General features: G+C 60.2%; 1 protein-coding gene across 4 annotated transcripts in view; it reads left to right on the plus strand.

The window, feature by feature from the left end:
• PEBP4 (phosphatidylethanolamine binding protein 4) overlaps positions 1-15,018 on the plus strand; it is a 62,771-nt gene that overhangs the window by 2,539 nt on the left and 45,214 nt on the right. For 3 of the 4 annotated variants that reach the window (XM_067312475.1, XM_067312478.1, XM_067312476.1), the window contains exons 3-4: positions 6,909-7,054; positions 8,027-8,159. In XM_067312475.1, coding sequence (XP_067168576.1) covers positions 6,915-7,054; positions 8,027-8,159 — 273 coding nt within the window. In that variant the 5' untranslated portion in view covers positions 6,909-6,914. Of the gene's footprint in view, positions 1-4,374; positions 4,450-6,908; positions 7,055-8,026; positions 8,160-15,018 lie in introns of those variants that run through there. The other variant, XM_067312477.1, reaches the window with a different exon arrangement.

Below are 15,018 nucleotides of genomic sequence, written 5' to 3' on the forward strand. Positions count from 1 at the left end.
GTGCTGCTAACGAGGCCAGGCTGAGCCAGCAGAGCGGTGGCAGCTCCCCAGGACGGGAGCCCCCGAGCCAGCTCCAGGGAGGTCCAGCACCCACCTCTGAGGCTTCCTGCAACTCCCCTGAGCTCATTAAACCTGTGTGACCCCCTGCTGCAGGCCAGTTAAACCCATTTAAGGAAGGTTAAGCCAGTTTAGATGCTTTGGTGCTTGATGCGATGGTTAATCAGGTGTAAGCGCATCTACATCTGGGGTTTGGACCAACTCAACCCTCTTGCCTCCCCCTGCCCCGTCTGCAGGCTCGGGGTGCAAGGTCCGGCTGCGTTCCGGGCTGAGATGGTCTGGGGAAGAGGCGGAAAATAAGCTGAGGGCTGAAGGGAAGAGCCACACGCGGGCTGGATCTGCAACAGCGCTATTTATAGGTGTCCTCGCTCAGCCGGCCTCAATTCCAGTCGGGTCCCTGCGCCTCGCCGGCGGGGGAGCAAGGGGCTGCGGTGTCGGGGGGCCGAGGGCAGGAAAGCGGAGGGGCCGGGGCCGCGGCGGCTCCCCGAGCCCCGGCGGGGCTGGCGTGGGGCTGCGCTTGGCATCGCCTGAGTCAGCGCAGAGGATGTGGCCTTCCTCATCCCCGGGCTCCTGCTCGTCATCTGGCAGCCTCGGGGCTTTCCCACGGTGGCGTCGGCCCTGCCCGGGAGATGGCAGGCACCGGTAATGGGGGGGTGTATGGGCTGCTGCTGCTTTTTCGTCTGTTCTTTCCCCCATCAGCATTCGCTAAAGGGCTGCAACCTCGGTACCACCTTTGCCGTCATCTCAGCACCACCATTGCGTCTTGCAGGCAGCAGCCGGGGCCTTGGCACGGCTCTGAAGGGCGATGCCGAGTGCCTTTCCCCGTCTCCGGGACCCAGGAAGCATCCTTAATGCCAGAGATGTTTAAGCCTGAGCAGCGAGGGGGAGATGCCCCCCCCCCCCCCCCGCCCGGTGCCTTGCAGGAGCCGCCCGAGCAGGCGCGTGAAGGGCCGGGCGCAGGCGCGAGCTGACCACGTTAGCAGCGGCTTGGCAGGCGCCGCGGCTCAGCCGAGCGCTCGCCAGCACCGCTGGGAGCCGAAGAGCCGTGCCAAGCTGCAGAGCTGCTGGCGCCCGGGGAGCGAGGCTCCTGCACCGCGCTGCGCCTGCCTTGTGACTGCAAAACGAACGCTCTTAATATAGGTCAAATGAAAGCGTTATTCCCAAAATAGAAGCCCTTCCCCGGCGAGCGCTGCGGCTCCGGCGGCAGCAGTCACAAGGTGCCTGCGTGGCCGGGGGCTCCGGCAGGTGCCTTTGCGTGACGGCCGCGGGGCGCCCAGCGCGCGAGGGCGGCCGGCTCCGTGCCCTTCCCGACTCCAAGGTCACCTCCTGTAAGCCTTGCTCTGGAACCTGCCACGCGTGCTGGAGCGGCTGTGTGACCCTCCCCGAAACGCGCTGGCCGGCTCCGGGAGAGGTGCTTGTGCCGGGGCGAGCAGCCCCATGCTGTGCCGGGGTGCAGGGCTGGCGGCAGCGCTGCTTGCGTGCAAAACCGCAGTGAAGCAGCTGGCTCGGTGCGTGCAAAGGCAAGTGCCGGTGCAGGAGGAGCTTGGGCTCGGGGCTGCATTAAATGCTGCCTGGGGGTGAAACACGCTCCCTGCTCTTGCTGTGCTTCCAAGCTGTGCACGGTGGCCCCTCTGCGGCAAAGCAGCGCCCGGGGCTGCAGGCTGGTGCTCGGCCTGTGCTGCATCGCCCGAGGAGCCGGTGGGGCTGTGACGGCCTGAGCAATGCTGCTGCTCCCTAACGAAATGAGCAGCCCCGTCTGGGGTCGGCCGGCTGCATGGGGCCGCTGCGCAGCCCGAGTCTCCTGGACACGACGTGCCAGAGCTCCCCGAGTGCTGGCTGCTGATAACACCTCGCCTCCGGCAGCCGGGAGCTGGGTTTGCTCGCTGGCATCTGGAGCTCAAATCCTGCTGGGCTCAGGGGCAGGAGCCTTCCCGAAGCCTTAGCAGCTTCAAAGGGCTCAAAGCATCATCTGTCCCCTCCGCTGTCTTATAACGACTGCTGCTCCGTTCGCTCTGGCAGCGGGTTTGGATGGCAGTGCTGAGGGGGTGGAGGAGCAGACTGCTGCCGTAGCTCAAAACCCCCTTAGCAGCTCCGGCCGTGCCTTGCCTGCGGTCATCAGGACTCTGCTGGTCATGACGTGGTGGCACTTAATCCAGCGTGACTGAACCCAGCTGCCTGCTGGAAAACGGGGCAGACAGCAGCGAGAGTTCAGGCTTTAAAAAAAAAAAAAAAAAAAGGGAAAACAGAAATCCTCTCTGTTAATCTCCGAGGCTGGCTGCCTGCTCCCACCGCGGGTCTGCTCCGTGGGAGCTGCCCACGGCATTCCGCAGGCCTGCGCCAGGCGCTGCCCTGGCAGCCCATGTCCGTAAGCGCTTTCTGCAGAGGGTGATCCAGCCTCGGAGGTGCCTGTTCCGGGGGTGCCTGGGGCTTTTTGGGGGTGTGAGTGAGCAGATTGCTCTGCGTTCTGCCTAAGCAGCTGATAAATGTTGCAAAGACCCAAATATAGGTTCAGCTAATGAACTCGCTGCACTTGCGTTGGAGCTAGCGGTATAATCCGGCTCCCCCCGAGCGGGTTCAGCCTCGTCTTATTGCAGCGAAACATGAAAGGGCTCGTGCTGCCTCTGCAAGGGGACTAGCTGACCTCGTTTCTGTTCGAGGTGCTTCTGGCGCTATCGAACGCTCCTGCTCTGGAACTGGAAGTGCTTTTTAATGTGCGGCTCTTGCTGGCTCTGCAAAGGAGAAGACCCCTTATCGGTGGGGCGGTAAAAGCACCGATCGGTACAAAACCAAGCTCTTGGTAACACGCTTCGCAGCCCCAATTTTGCAATCGCTCAACTTCAGCTCTTGGCCAAGGGCTGTTTCTGGTTTCTGTAGTGGCTCTCGCAGCGGTGATAACCCCTGGACCTCGCGTGGCAGCAGCTGGATCCATCCAGGAATGCTGGGCAGCTCCTGAGCCAAAGGGAGCAGTTGTGCCTCCTTCGTCTGCCCAGCTCTTCCCAGAGCCTTAAAACTGCCCGAGGAGCGCTGGCCTTGCCAGCTGGTGCGGATTTATGGCCAAATGCTTTTAATTCAAAGCGCTCTTGTCCTGCGGGTTGGCTCGGGCAAGATGAGGATGACCTTGTGGTCCATGCTGAATGGCACGTGAAGCTGGAAGGGAAACTGTGAGCCATGTAAGGAGGGAAAGGCGTGAGCAGCCGGCGAGCGGGTGAGGTTACGCCGGAGGTGCAGCAGTGTGACCAGGGAGGGAGGATGTGGTTTTCTGTTTCCTTTGCTGGTTGCCATGGAAAAGCCATCAGAAAGCCAGGCTTCCTGCGGCACGGGGCTAAGGGAATTCCCCTGGCCGCAGCTCTGCCAAGTCCTCCGCTCCCTGCGGTCGCGCCGACGGGGATCGATAGCATAAACATGTTCCTCGGCCGTTAGGCAGAACAGGACTGGAGGAATTCATATGCATTTCTTGGGTGCTTTGCAGCTTGCAAGACCCTCTGCAACAAGAGAAATATGTTATCAGTGACCTATGTGGGGAAACTGAGGCAGAGAGGAGTCCAAATCCTGCAGAACTGATGCAGGACCTTGAAGGGAGCTCAGGTCTGTCTGCAATGCCTGGACCACACTAGCTTTCTGGGGACTTGCACAGCTGGTGGGAGCACGTTATTGCCCAGAAACACCTCTGCCCATCGTGCAGTGCAAAAAGCCTCCGTGCTCATGAGTGCAGGAGCAAAACAATCGTCTTCCTCTGCTCTGCAGCAAGCAGGGGATAAAGTTTCTAATGAACTTTTGTGGTGAGATATGCAACTTCCCTGCAGCATAAAACAAACTGGAAGGAAAAAAAAAAACGTGCCAGGCTTCCTGTGTCATGGGGCCGGAGAAATTCAAGCACACCAGCGCTTTCCTCTCCACCTGCAAGCAATTAACCTCTTGTGAGCCCTGAGGTTACTTAATAATTTAATGGAGGTAAATTTATATTCCATGGAATAAAACAGCATTGTATAACAGAAGGATTTGCTGCTGGGTGAAGTCAGGGAAGAAACCCTATGGCAGATTTTAAACAGGACTGGTTAATTTTAAACTAACATCAACAGGAAGCTGCCTGTGTTGGGGTGGGAAACTCCAAAGCTCACAAGCAATGTGTGTGTTTTTGGCCAGCCTTTTGCAAACAGATTATGGCGAAATGCTGATTTGGAAGTGGGTGTTTGGCTTTAATGAAGCCCAAACGTTAAGTAAACAAACGGTATCAGCGGGGGACTTTCACGTGCGTGTGCTATCTTCAAAGCTGGTCAGATTAAGTCAACATCTCTGCGGTTCCTTGGTCTACTCTGATTTTTTTGGCAGAGCAGCACCCGTTCTGCGGTGGAGTTGAACAGCCGTGTCCTGGCACTCGGTGCTCCCCGGCAGGTACCAGGGGACCCGGATAACAGCTCGGCCTTGGCCTCACCGGCCTTTGCAGGGGTTTTGGAAAGCTACTGTCCGCTTTCCTTGGAAAGCACGCGTTTTGTGGTCTTGCACTCAGCCGGCGTGTTCGACTCTGTTCTGCGTGCAGGTGCTTTGGCTTTCCCATGCGCCCTGCTGCGGTTTTTAAGCAAGCCACAACACTCTCCCGTCCTCCCCCTTAAGGTAGTTTTGCTTTAAAAAGTCCTTCCCGCGGGCTGCACCGAGCCCCGCGTCCCGGGGAGGGCTGCGGATTTGTGCCCTCGCTGCTGCCGTCGCAGCAACCCTCCCAAAGGCGACCTCGGAAAGAGGCGGCTTCCTACCTGTCCCCTTGCCAGCAATGCCGCGGGGAGGAAAAGGTCGGGTTCGCTTTGCAGCGAGAAGTGTTTTGCGCCCAGTTTCACCAAGCTCTTCCCCTTCCTGAGAAACAGGAGGGATTGGGTGGCAGTGCACTTAAGGCTTTGCAAAGAGAGAGAAGCCTGGGAAGCATCCGCTTGCCTGGAAGCAGAGGGGAAGAGCTCGCTCTTGAGCAGGGAGAAATCCTAGAGTAAAATATCTTCGCCAGCTCCGCTCGTGAGCCGCACAGCCCTAGCAGCGCGCTGCAGGCTGAAAGATGAGATTCCCGGCCCCGACTGCGTAGCCGGGAAAGAAGGTGCAGCTCCACCTGGGCCGCTTCTGCTCGAAGGGCTCTGCTCTGCCTTCCTGATTTTACAGAAAGCCCCGGCTGGCCTGTTCGCAGGCCTCGCCGTGTCCCTGGCTTCCGCTGCGATTTGGGAGACTACCCGTGGGTTTGCATGCCGCAAGGGGAGGCGGTTTGCACCCTGCACGGATGGTAACGGGTCACCCCAGGGTGGCTGACGCAGCCCGGTTCCTGGAGGAGAGGCGCATTGGTGTGCAGCGCCCGTGGGCGCCGATGCTCCCGCCGCCCCGCTTCGGGTACCAGGGCTGCGGCAGCCCTCTTGCTGAATGTGCCCTTCTGGCGCTTAAAGTAGAGGTGAAACCCGATTGCATTGGTTTACCGTGGTGTGAGCCGCTTGGGGAGAAAGATCCCCTTGCCCACCTCTGCAGCCGGCGTCTGTCCCGGCAAAACCGAGAGGAGCTCTGCCCGAGCCGCCTTGCCTCCCACCGCGGCTTTCGGCGAGGCCGTTGCGGGACTTCCTTCGGAAACGCTTTCCAAAAAAAAAAATATCGGCAGCGATGCCCAGGGATGCCGTGCCGGGATCTAGTCCCCGCTTGCAACAGCAGGCAAAGTCCATTTCTGCGGTCCTGAATCACGCAGGCCGGTGCCCTCGGCTCCGATGGGAAGGGAATTACTCACGCGAGTTAGTGTTTGCAGGATCAGGGCTCTAATTATGGGGTTTGCCCATCTCGGAGCATGGGAACAGGGAGCCCATTAGCCCCTAAACCTCAAGATCATTCCCATTACATTAATGTTTCTAATTAGTTAAGCCTGATGCCTTTTTCTCACTGCAATGACAGTGGTGCTAGTACTTACTCGTGTTCGCTCTGCGTGCCGGTGCTTCATTATATAATGATACAGTATGTGTTGTAATACCGATTCCCAGCTGACAGCGTGTGTGTTTTCTTTCCTTTTTTTTTTTTATTTTTTTTTTTCTGTGTATGCCTCATCCCGATCTGATGAGCCTGTCGTCTTCCTTGCCTAGCGCAAATGAATGTTTGGGGCCGCATCCTTTCTAATTAACTGGGAAGTTGTCAGCGGGTGTGAAATTGGAGCCAGGGTGACTCGGAGAGGGTTGTTGCAGGGCCGGCCAGGCACAGACCCGTCACCGCTCGCTCTTCACGGGAGCGGAGCTGCCCTTGCCCCTCGCTGCGCCCCGGTTCCCGTGCTGTGTTCCCGCACCCCGTTCCAGCCCCTTTCTCCCTCCGGGGAAACCATCTCCGCGGCAACCTGAAAGCTGCTCCGGGTTCTCCCCGGGCGCTGCACTCCGGTCCCAGCCGTGCTCCCTGTGCTGGGCTCCCACCGGGTAGGTGCCTCGCAGCACCCGGCTCTCCAGGGCACCACCGGCTTCGAGCTGGCTCGTGCAGACGAGCTAAATCCTCGTGCTCCTCTCCTGGCAAGTGCCCTCGAGCTGCCTGGGGCCAGCGAGGTGCTGGTGGGAGCGTGGTTCTCTTGCTGGTGGCCTTGGGCGTGCTGCAACCGAGCGTGGTGCCCCCTTTTCCCTCTTTTCCGTCATGTTACCGCATCCTGGGAAGAGCGGGAGGGGTGTCACGGGGAGGTGAGGGCTCTGCCCCATGCCCACGGCGTCGGCAGCGAAGGCGGCTGCTGCCTGGTGTGATGGGGGCCGGTGCTCCGGGACTGGCCAAAGCCCAAAGCGGGGTGCAAGGGGGGTCTGCGGGAGGCGGCGGTGGCGATGCCGCGGTCCCGCTGCCCGGGGAGAACTGACCTGTCGCCTGGTCCCCAGCAGGGCGCGATGGAGCTGCTGCGCGCCGCGCTGCTGGCCGCCGCCTTGCTCGGCGCCGCCGTCCGGGCCGAGGAGACGCCGTGGGGCGACGGGCATCCGCGGACCTGCTTCTTCGAGCTGCTGAGCAGCCTGGACAACAAGTTCTGCAGGTGAGCGGCTCCCGCTTCTGCTTCCCGCGCTACGCCGGGGCCTTGCAGAACTGCCCGGTGCGAGCGCCCGCTGCGGCGGTGCCCGCTGCGCCGCGCGGCTTTGCGCTGCCTTGTGCAGCCCGAGGTCCTGCAGCCTCTGGCTGCTGCTAGCGGCTCCCTGGTCCCTTTTGCAGAGCCTGATAAAACGACTTGCACAGCTGAAGCTGGACATGACAAATGTTTTCTGCAAAAAAAACTTTGGTGGAAGGAGGCTAGTTTTGGGGAAGGGAAATGCTGCAATAGGACATTCTGCAGACCCCAGAGCTCGGCCCGCGGGACAGCAGCCGAAAGGAGACATTGCGCTGCGAAGCAAGGGCAGGGGAGAGGAGGAGGCGCGGGGAGGCTGTTTTCCCAGTGCTGCAAAACAGGCAGCTCTCGCTCCCAGGCTTGATAGTGCTGGTGCATCGCAGGCTGAAAAGCTGCCGCAGCGAGCAGCCAGCGAGTGCACCCTTTATCAAGTGTTTTGGATACTGAAGGGCCTTGGTTTAAGCTTTCGAAGGCTTCTGCGGGCTGCTGGATAGAGGAGAAGAGCCGGGAGGCTGCAGCGCGATAAACACCGCGAGCACGTGCCGCTTGCTTTCCGTGGGGGTTTCTTAATGTGCAGCATTAGTAGGAGCAGCTGCATTAAAAATATCCTTTCTGCTACTTGAGTTAACCAAAATGCTCTCTGAATGTGAATAACTTGAAATAAGCCTCCAAGGCAAGCAGGGACTTGACTTCCCTGGCGGTTAGGTTTCTTCCTAGCCCCGGTTTCCTCCCATAGCTCATGAGTTGCTCCCTTAAGTGAGATAACGCAGAAGGGGAAAACGCTCCGAGCCGGGGAATTGCCCGACCCCTCGTCGCAGCGTCGGTACCCGAAACACCTGGGCCACTCGGCCCCGCGTTCATGCCGCCGGTGGGAAGAGGGCGCCCACTCTTTCCCTGTCTTTCCAGGGGGGATTTGGAAGTCATCTACCCCGAGCTGGGCGACGTGGGCTGCACCTACATCCCCGAGTGCCGCCAGTACAGGCAGCGCATCAGCAGGGAGTGGAGCAGCCCCCGGGTCCGGTACCCGCGGGCGGACAAGGTAGGGACACGCCGTGCCGTGCCGCGGGTCGCCCCGACGGGAGGCGCAGCCGAAGCGCTCGCTGCAGAAGCGTCGCGGGGACACGTGCGCGCGGGGAGCCGGCGCCGGGCAGAGACACCCAGTGGCTGGCGCGCGGCGGTGTCGGCGGCTCCCAGCCTTCGGCCGCTGGCGCGAGGAAGAGGGGCTTGGACGCAGTTTGCTTTGGCACGGGCAGCTCCGCGCCGCTCGCCCGCGGCTGTCGGTGCCTGCAGAGCCCCGGGGCTGCTGCAGCTCTGCTCGTCCTAGTGGTGAATCCCCCTTCTGCCTTTCCAATGACTTTCTAATCTCTTCCTTTCCCAGCGCTTCAGGATTTTGGTTGGAGGCTAAGCAGTGGGCAACCTCTGACCTGTATTTTATAGAATTATATCAAAACACACAAACATAGGTGATTTTTTTGTAATCTCTTGTAAAACTTCTCATATGGGCATACGTGTGCGCGTGCTTTGGCTTGGCGTTTGCGTTCCTCACTGGTGTCCCCATCACCCGTGTGACCTGCGTCTGCCTGGTGAAACCCAGGTAACGAAGTGGAGACGACATCAGGCCGCGGAGGCAATGTAAAACGCACATGACAGTGGGGGGGTTAACGTGATGGGGGGCGATTGCAGACTTTTGGTAACCGTAGGCACCCGGTGGCTAGTGCAAAGTCTCGCTGGGTTATCGGGGGGGGGGGGGGGGGCGGGTGTTCCCTGGCTGATCTTTGCCCTCCTGGTCGCTGTATGGAAGAGGTGCGTGTTGCCCCGCGTGCGCCGGGATGGGGCAGGGCACTGCCCTGTGCGAGCTGTGCTCGCTGCAGCCCGGCTGCCCTGCTCCCGTCGCCGCTTTGAGCGAACCTGGGGGCGTTTGCGCCGGTGCAAACCTGGGGGAAACCTCGGTGGTGCTGCTGCTGCAGCCCGCGCGAAGCGCCCGCCGAGAGCGGAGGGCGGCAAGGCCCGGGCAAACGGGGTGCGAGCGGGGATCTGTGCAGTTTGCCGTGTTTGTGCAGTGCCACGAGATGGCACCATTGAACTTCGCTAGCCCGGAGAAGCCGGGGCCGGAGGAACTGGGAGCACTGGGAACGCTGGGCTCGGCAGCAGCGGGGCCAGGGCTGCCGGTGCCCTGCGCGGGCAAAGGAGGGGAAAAAAAAGCCCCAGCGCAGTATCAGCAGGTGCCTTCGCCCTGGGGACGAGACCCGGCTGCGCGTCCCCAGCTCGTGGGGCGTCCTTGCCTGCGCCGCCGGCGAAATGCCGCCGGCCGAGGGGCCTTCCCAGCCCGCAGCCCCTGCTCCGGCTGTAACCGCTGCCGGAGAAACCCGCCTCGCTTCTTATTCACCTTGGCTTTACCTTGAAGTGTTAAGAATTGTTTTTTCTGGCTGCCTCATCGCTGTCTGGAAAGTCTCTTCCCCCTGTGGATCACATGGCTCGAAGTACAACTTTCCCTTAAAGATGCCTGGGTTTTTTTTCCTAATTGTTTTTATTCCCCCCCCCCCCAAAAAAAAAAAACCTCCCTGGCAAAGGATGCCGTAGATGAAACCATCCGTCGCTTGGGCCTTGCTTTCCATCGGTAGTTGAAAACTTCCCAGCTGTAGGCAGTAACTTCCTTTTTCTTTCCTTTCTGTGTTTTCCGGGAGAACGACCCAAGGCGCGGAAGCGGAGCGGGCTGCCTGCGGCAACGCAGCCAGCAAAGCGGCGGCCTGGCTGGCAGACCGGTGCTCTGCCCGGGAACGCGCGCCGCCTCCTTTGGGGAGGGTTTGGGGAATCGGCGAGGCCCGATGCTTGCCTGGCCGGGCCGGGTTGGGGACAGGGCTCCTCGCGTTTCGTGAGCTTGAAAACGAGAGCAGGCTGGTGAACCTGCTCCGGCTTGGCTCGGACATGTGCAGTTCGGGCCGGTGATGCGCACATAGGTTTATTTTGGGGCCTGGGTGAGCTGCCAGCCGTGGCAGCGCTGGCGAACGGGGCAAGGCCCTGGGGAGCCAGGAGCCGCCCGCTCCCGCTGCGCTCGTAGCTGAGCGCCGGCGGCGAGTTTGATATCGTCTCCCGTGGAGACAGGCTTCAGCACATCGTGCCACGCAGGCAGCATCTGAGGACACCGGCCCCGCTTCCTCCCTTGGCTCGGTTTTGTTCTCTGGCCTTCTCCTGGGACGGCCTCGGAGCCGCGGGAACGCCGCCGCGGGTCGCCTCCGCCCCCGGCCCGCAGTGGGAAAATCGGCATCTTTTTTCCCACGAGGGGCTGGGCAGCCTCGCATCGGTTGCGGAGACCTCACTGAGTTGCTCCCTCTGTTTTCCCTATAGGCATCCAGATGACTTATTATTTTTAACTCCCGAGCCTGTTAGGATGCTTCTGAAAGTTGGAGGTGTTTTGGGGGGAAATGGCCCGAATAGCGCTGCCCGTGGGCGAGGCTGCCTGAGCTCGCCCGGGCCCCGCGGCCGGCAGCGCGCGGCTCCGGCTGCTGCGGCAAGCACTCCTGGAGCGGGACGGGGCTGCGCCGCCGCGGGGAGCGGGAGATGGGGGGGTTCGGCTCAGCCTCAACTTCCCTGCTGAGGCTTTGAGATCTCTTGGATGAAATGGTGAGAAATGGACTGTGTAAAGGGCTGGCTAAGCACTTTCCATCAAAATCAGCTGCAGAAAACTAGGGTTTTGAGTATGAAAACTTGTGTAGGAAGTGTCTGCTTTCTGTGGAACACTTTGTCTCCTCAAGAAAAACAACCACAAAAAAAAGCCAAATGCAGAATGTTTCTGTTTTTTTTTTTTTTTTTTTTTAATCTTTGGAAATATTTATCAGTTTTCCACTGTGGGAGAAATATTTCCCACCCTTGTTCCAGGTAGCTGTAATGGGTCCGGCGGGGGCTGCGTGTGGTTAAGGTCTCTGCTCGCAGCCAGCAAATTCAGTCGTCCCTTGACACCCTCCTTGGTGGCAGCGCTGGTTTGAACGGGCGTTTTGGCAAAGTAAGCGTCCTGCCAAGGGAAAGAGGGTTCCCTTGATCGAACGTGACTTTAATTTCCCCAAAGACCCCTGTCTTTGGCTTCCTTTGTGCACCTCCGTTCGGGAAGGCCGCTGGATTTGGCTGCTATCTCTGCAGGCAGGACGGCGCTAGGGAACAACGAATGCGCAACCAGGCAGGGGAAGCCAACGGCTAATAGCCTGGATGCGTTGGAAAACCCTTAACTTAGCTGGAGCTAAGTGGGGAACATCTGGATAGATGGGAAATGCTCCCTCCTTGTCCTGCAGACGCCTCAATATTGCTTTGCTCAACCAAAAATAAATTGGAAAAGAAAATTGGACATTGCATCAATTTGGGGGCAAGTTTATAAATTCTGCAGCTAAGCAATCCCAATAGAAGATGATAGATCGCCGGCGAGCGCGCAGTCCCTGCCGTGATGTATAGTCGCATTAGCCGAAACGCCGTATTACATGATTCTGTTTTATTACCACTATTGGTGGCAGACAGAAAAACAGATTACGCCCAAGATCAAATCGATAGGAACTTTATTTACTGGCCTTTTAAAAACATATTTCTGCACTTTATAAAAACATACGGTAGATGCTATTGATAGAACTTGTCTGCTTGTTAAAAAGCAATTTGCCCGTAGCGCCGCTCTTAAGCTGCGGTTTACGGCGTTACCTTTTACCTGCTCTTCCAGACTTTGGTTCCCGTCGCGGCGTTTGACGACTTCCTTAGAGGTTTCTTTGGGCGGATAACGGCGGGCGGCGAAGCGCAAGCCGCCCCGCGGCTCGGTCCCGCGCGCGGCGGCGGTTTCGTCCCGCCGGGGAGTCGCTCCCCTCGGCGCAACGGGGGCTGATGCGTTTTCAGCTGCGGGAGGCAGCCGCAGGGCTCGGGGCAGCCTGTCGCACGTAGGGTTTGGGGGGGTTTTCAGGCTCTTGGAGATGCTTTTGGGGCCGAGAGCCGTGGCAATGGCCAGGCAATGGGAGAGGGGTGGGAGACTGGGACCGGCTCCCGTGCCCGGAGCCCTCGGCAAAGCCTGGCGGTTGCTGCTCGCCGTGCTGCCGCCGCGGCCCCGGCTTGGCTCCGCTCAGTGGCCGGCCGGGGACCCTCCGGCCTTACGAAGGGCTCTGCGTCCCCTCTGGGACCCCCTGAAAAACGATCTGTACGGGCAAATTCATCCGCCTTTAACGAAAGGAGGCGGATGTCTGCCCGGTCTCCGAGCCGGGACGCGCTCCCGCTGCGCCGTGCGGCGCCCTGCAGCTGGCCGGAGGAGGGGGGCTTCTGAGCGCCGCTCAGCCTAAACTCGGGTCTCGCTAAAGCGGATGGTTTGGGGAATATCCTTGACAGTTTGCGTGTCCTCTCTGGCACACGGGGCCATCCGGGGTTAAGGAGCCACCAGCGTTTCTCTCCCAATCCAGCCCGGACTACTTGAACAATGGGCAAATTCCTTCCCCATGCCATCCGCCCGTCCTCGGGGGCTAGTGCCGGAGCCGCTCCGGCTTCCCAGGCCCCGGCACGGCCCTGGCATCGCCCTGTCCCCACTTCGGAGGGCTGCCAGCCCCTGCGGCTCGCGGCTTTGCGGCGACTTCTGAGCGGCGCGGGCTGGGGCCGGGCCTGGGAACCGCCGAAAGCGAGGAGCAAAGCTGCGCGCCGCGGGATGCACCGTGCCGCGGGAACCCTGCCCCGTCCCCGCCGGCTCCTCCGCGCGCGGGGTGTTACCGCCCGGCCGCGGGGAGCGTGAGCCGGCTGGTGCCGCGCGCGACGAGATCCCCACTCCGTGAGCGATCCTGGCAGCGGTGTCACTTCACATCTCCCTCGTTACCTGTGCTTTCACTGGGCGCTTAACCACCCTGGACAAGCAGCGTTTCCCTGCAGGCGGAGGGACGGGCTTCGGAGACGGGAAGAACCGCTGGGTCGAGCCTGCTGCGCTGCTCGCCGCCGCGCTGGCGGAGGACGCACACTCGTGCCTATTTCGGCTGCACCGTGTTTGAAGTAGCTGCTGATTTCACTTTGATCCCCGTAAACACTATACGGTAATCAAAGTTTGAGCTGCTTCGGATGAAATAATTGCTTAACAATCGTATAAGACAAAGCGATTCAACAAATGACAATTAGGGCTGGCGATGTACGGAACAGATGCGTTCAGCGCACCGTATTATAATGTGCTAATACGAGATTGACAGCGCAGTAATAGGAGCGAGCAGCCGCTCAGCCTCTGCCTCGCAGGCGGGCGCGAGGCCGTCCGCGGCGCTCGAATCCCAGCAGGCTGCGGAATTAGAGGTAGGAAGGCACAAGGTTCGCAGGGACTCGTTAGCAGGTTGGCTGCGAGTTTCCAAGGGGGGGAAAATTCCCGCCGGAGCCCTGCAGGCTGCAGCGCCAAGGGGTGATGATCCGAGTCCCCGCCGTTCCCGTGCATCGGGAAGCGGGTGGCCGGTGTCCCGCCGGAGTTGCCTGTGCCGCCGCCGTCCCCCGGCTTCGGGGGAGCAGCGAGATCGGATGCTGGTGGGAGCAGGAGCCGTTCACCCGGCCGTGAGCGCGGAGGCCTGACGGACGCTCCCGGGGGAGCCGGACGCTTCCCAAGCCCTAAAGGATGCTGACAGGTGGCGGGGGCACCCGTTAGCCCTGTCCGTGGCAATTAAGGCAGCTGGCGTGCGCTCGCTCTCCGCGTCGGGTGCAGCGAGGGACGGGGACGTGCGCGGGAGCGGCGGCTGTCAATCTCGCGCGGGGCCGGGTGGCAGCCGCCTCCGAGGCTTTCCTGGCATTCCCGGTCGCAGAAATTCCCTCCGAGCTGGTGCCAACCTGGCCCTTTTCAGGGCAGGCTCATAGCTGAGGCCACGCGTGATGCTGGGGCCACGATTTGCCCCCAATCCTTAGAGAAACCTGTTAGGTTCCTAGTGGGAAGGGGAGAGAACAAATATCCTTCTGCATACTGCTTTTTTTTCTAAAAAAAAAAAATTTAAGCTTTCATTCTTAGCCAAAAAAAAAAAGGAAGAGCTAGGCGCTGTGCTGCATGTGGTCTCCTCTTTTTATAGCTCTGTTTTGGAGGCCGAGTCGTTTCCAAGCTCTCCCCGAGCGCCGCAGCGGCGATGGGGAGGGCGGGCAGCCGCCGTCACCCCCCGGCCCGGCCGCCCCAGCCCCGCGCTTTCCGCGAGCACCGAAACTTTGCGCCGAGCGAGCGGAGAGGATCAAAGGAGCTGATGTTTCCCGCTCCGGTGACAAAACAGACTTCATCTCGTCTCGTGCTTTCCACGCACTGTGCACTTATTCCCGCTAACATATAATTTTATCATATTTTATTATTAAATAAACATGCCAGAAAATATACTTTTTTGCGTGTGGGGGAGGATGAAAAGGTTTGGTAATTAAAACTTCTATCCATCAACGCGTAACTCCGAGAGATAATTGTGTTGCTTCTGCAGCCGTATGGCTCGGGTTGAATCACTGTGCGTCGCGCTGCCGTCGGAGCGCGCGCGGAGTTGGAGCGGGCCCGGGGCTGCGCGGGATCCGGCGGGCGCATCCCGGAGCGTGCGTCCCCATGCACCGCCCGTGGAGCTAGGAATTGGGCTTTTTTCCCCCTGTCTGCCGCAAAGCACCTTTGCGACCTCTTTGCTTGTGAGCTGTTAAGCGAAAGCCGCGGCGATGTGCCCATCCGGCGGGTCTGTTGCACCGAGGTGGAGATTTTTTTTTTATGTTGCAAAGCCAAGTTGAATGAATCTACTTAAAATAAGCAACCTAATTTCTTTGCCATGCGGCGTCCGGGGTTTTCCGTGGGTCCGGCAGCACGTGCCGTCGCGGGCACCGTGTGCTCGTGGCTTTGGAGGCCGCGCGGGAGCCTCCCGTCTGCCGGGGGCCCCTTTGGAAGCGCTGCCCCCGCAAACGGCGGCTCTGGAGCCGGGTGC

Source organism: Apteryx mantelli, chromosome 29, assembly GCF_036417845.1.
Source record: "Apteryx mantelli isolate bAptMan1 chromosome 29, bAptMan1.hap1, whole genome shotgun sequence".
NCBI classification, from domain to species: domain Eukaryota; kingdom Metazoa; phylum Chordata; class Aves; order Apterygiformes; family Apterygidae; genus Apteryx; species Apteryx mantelli.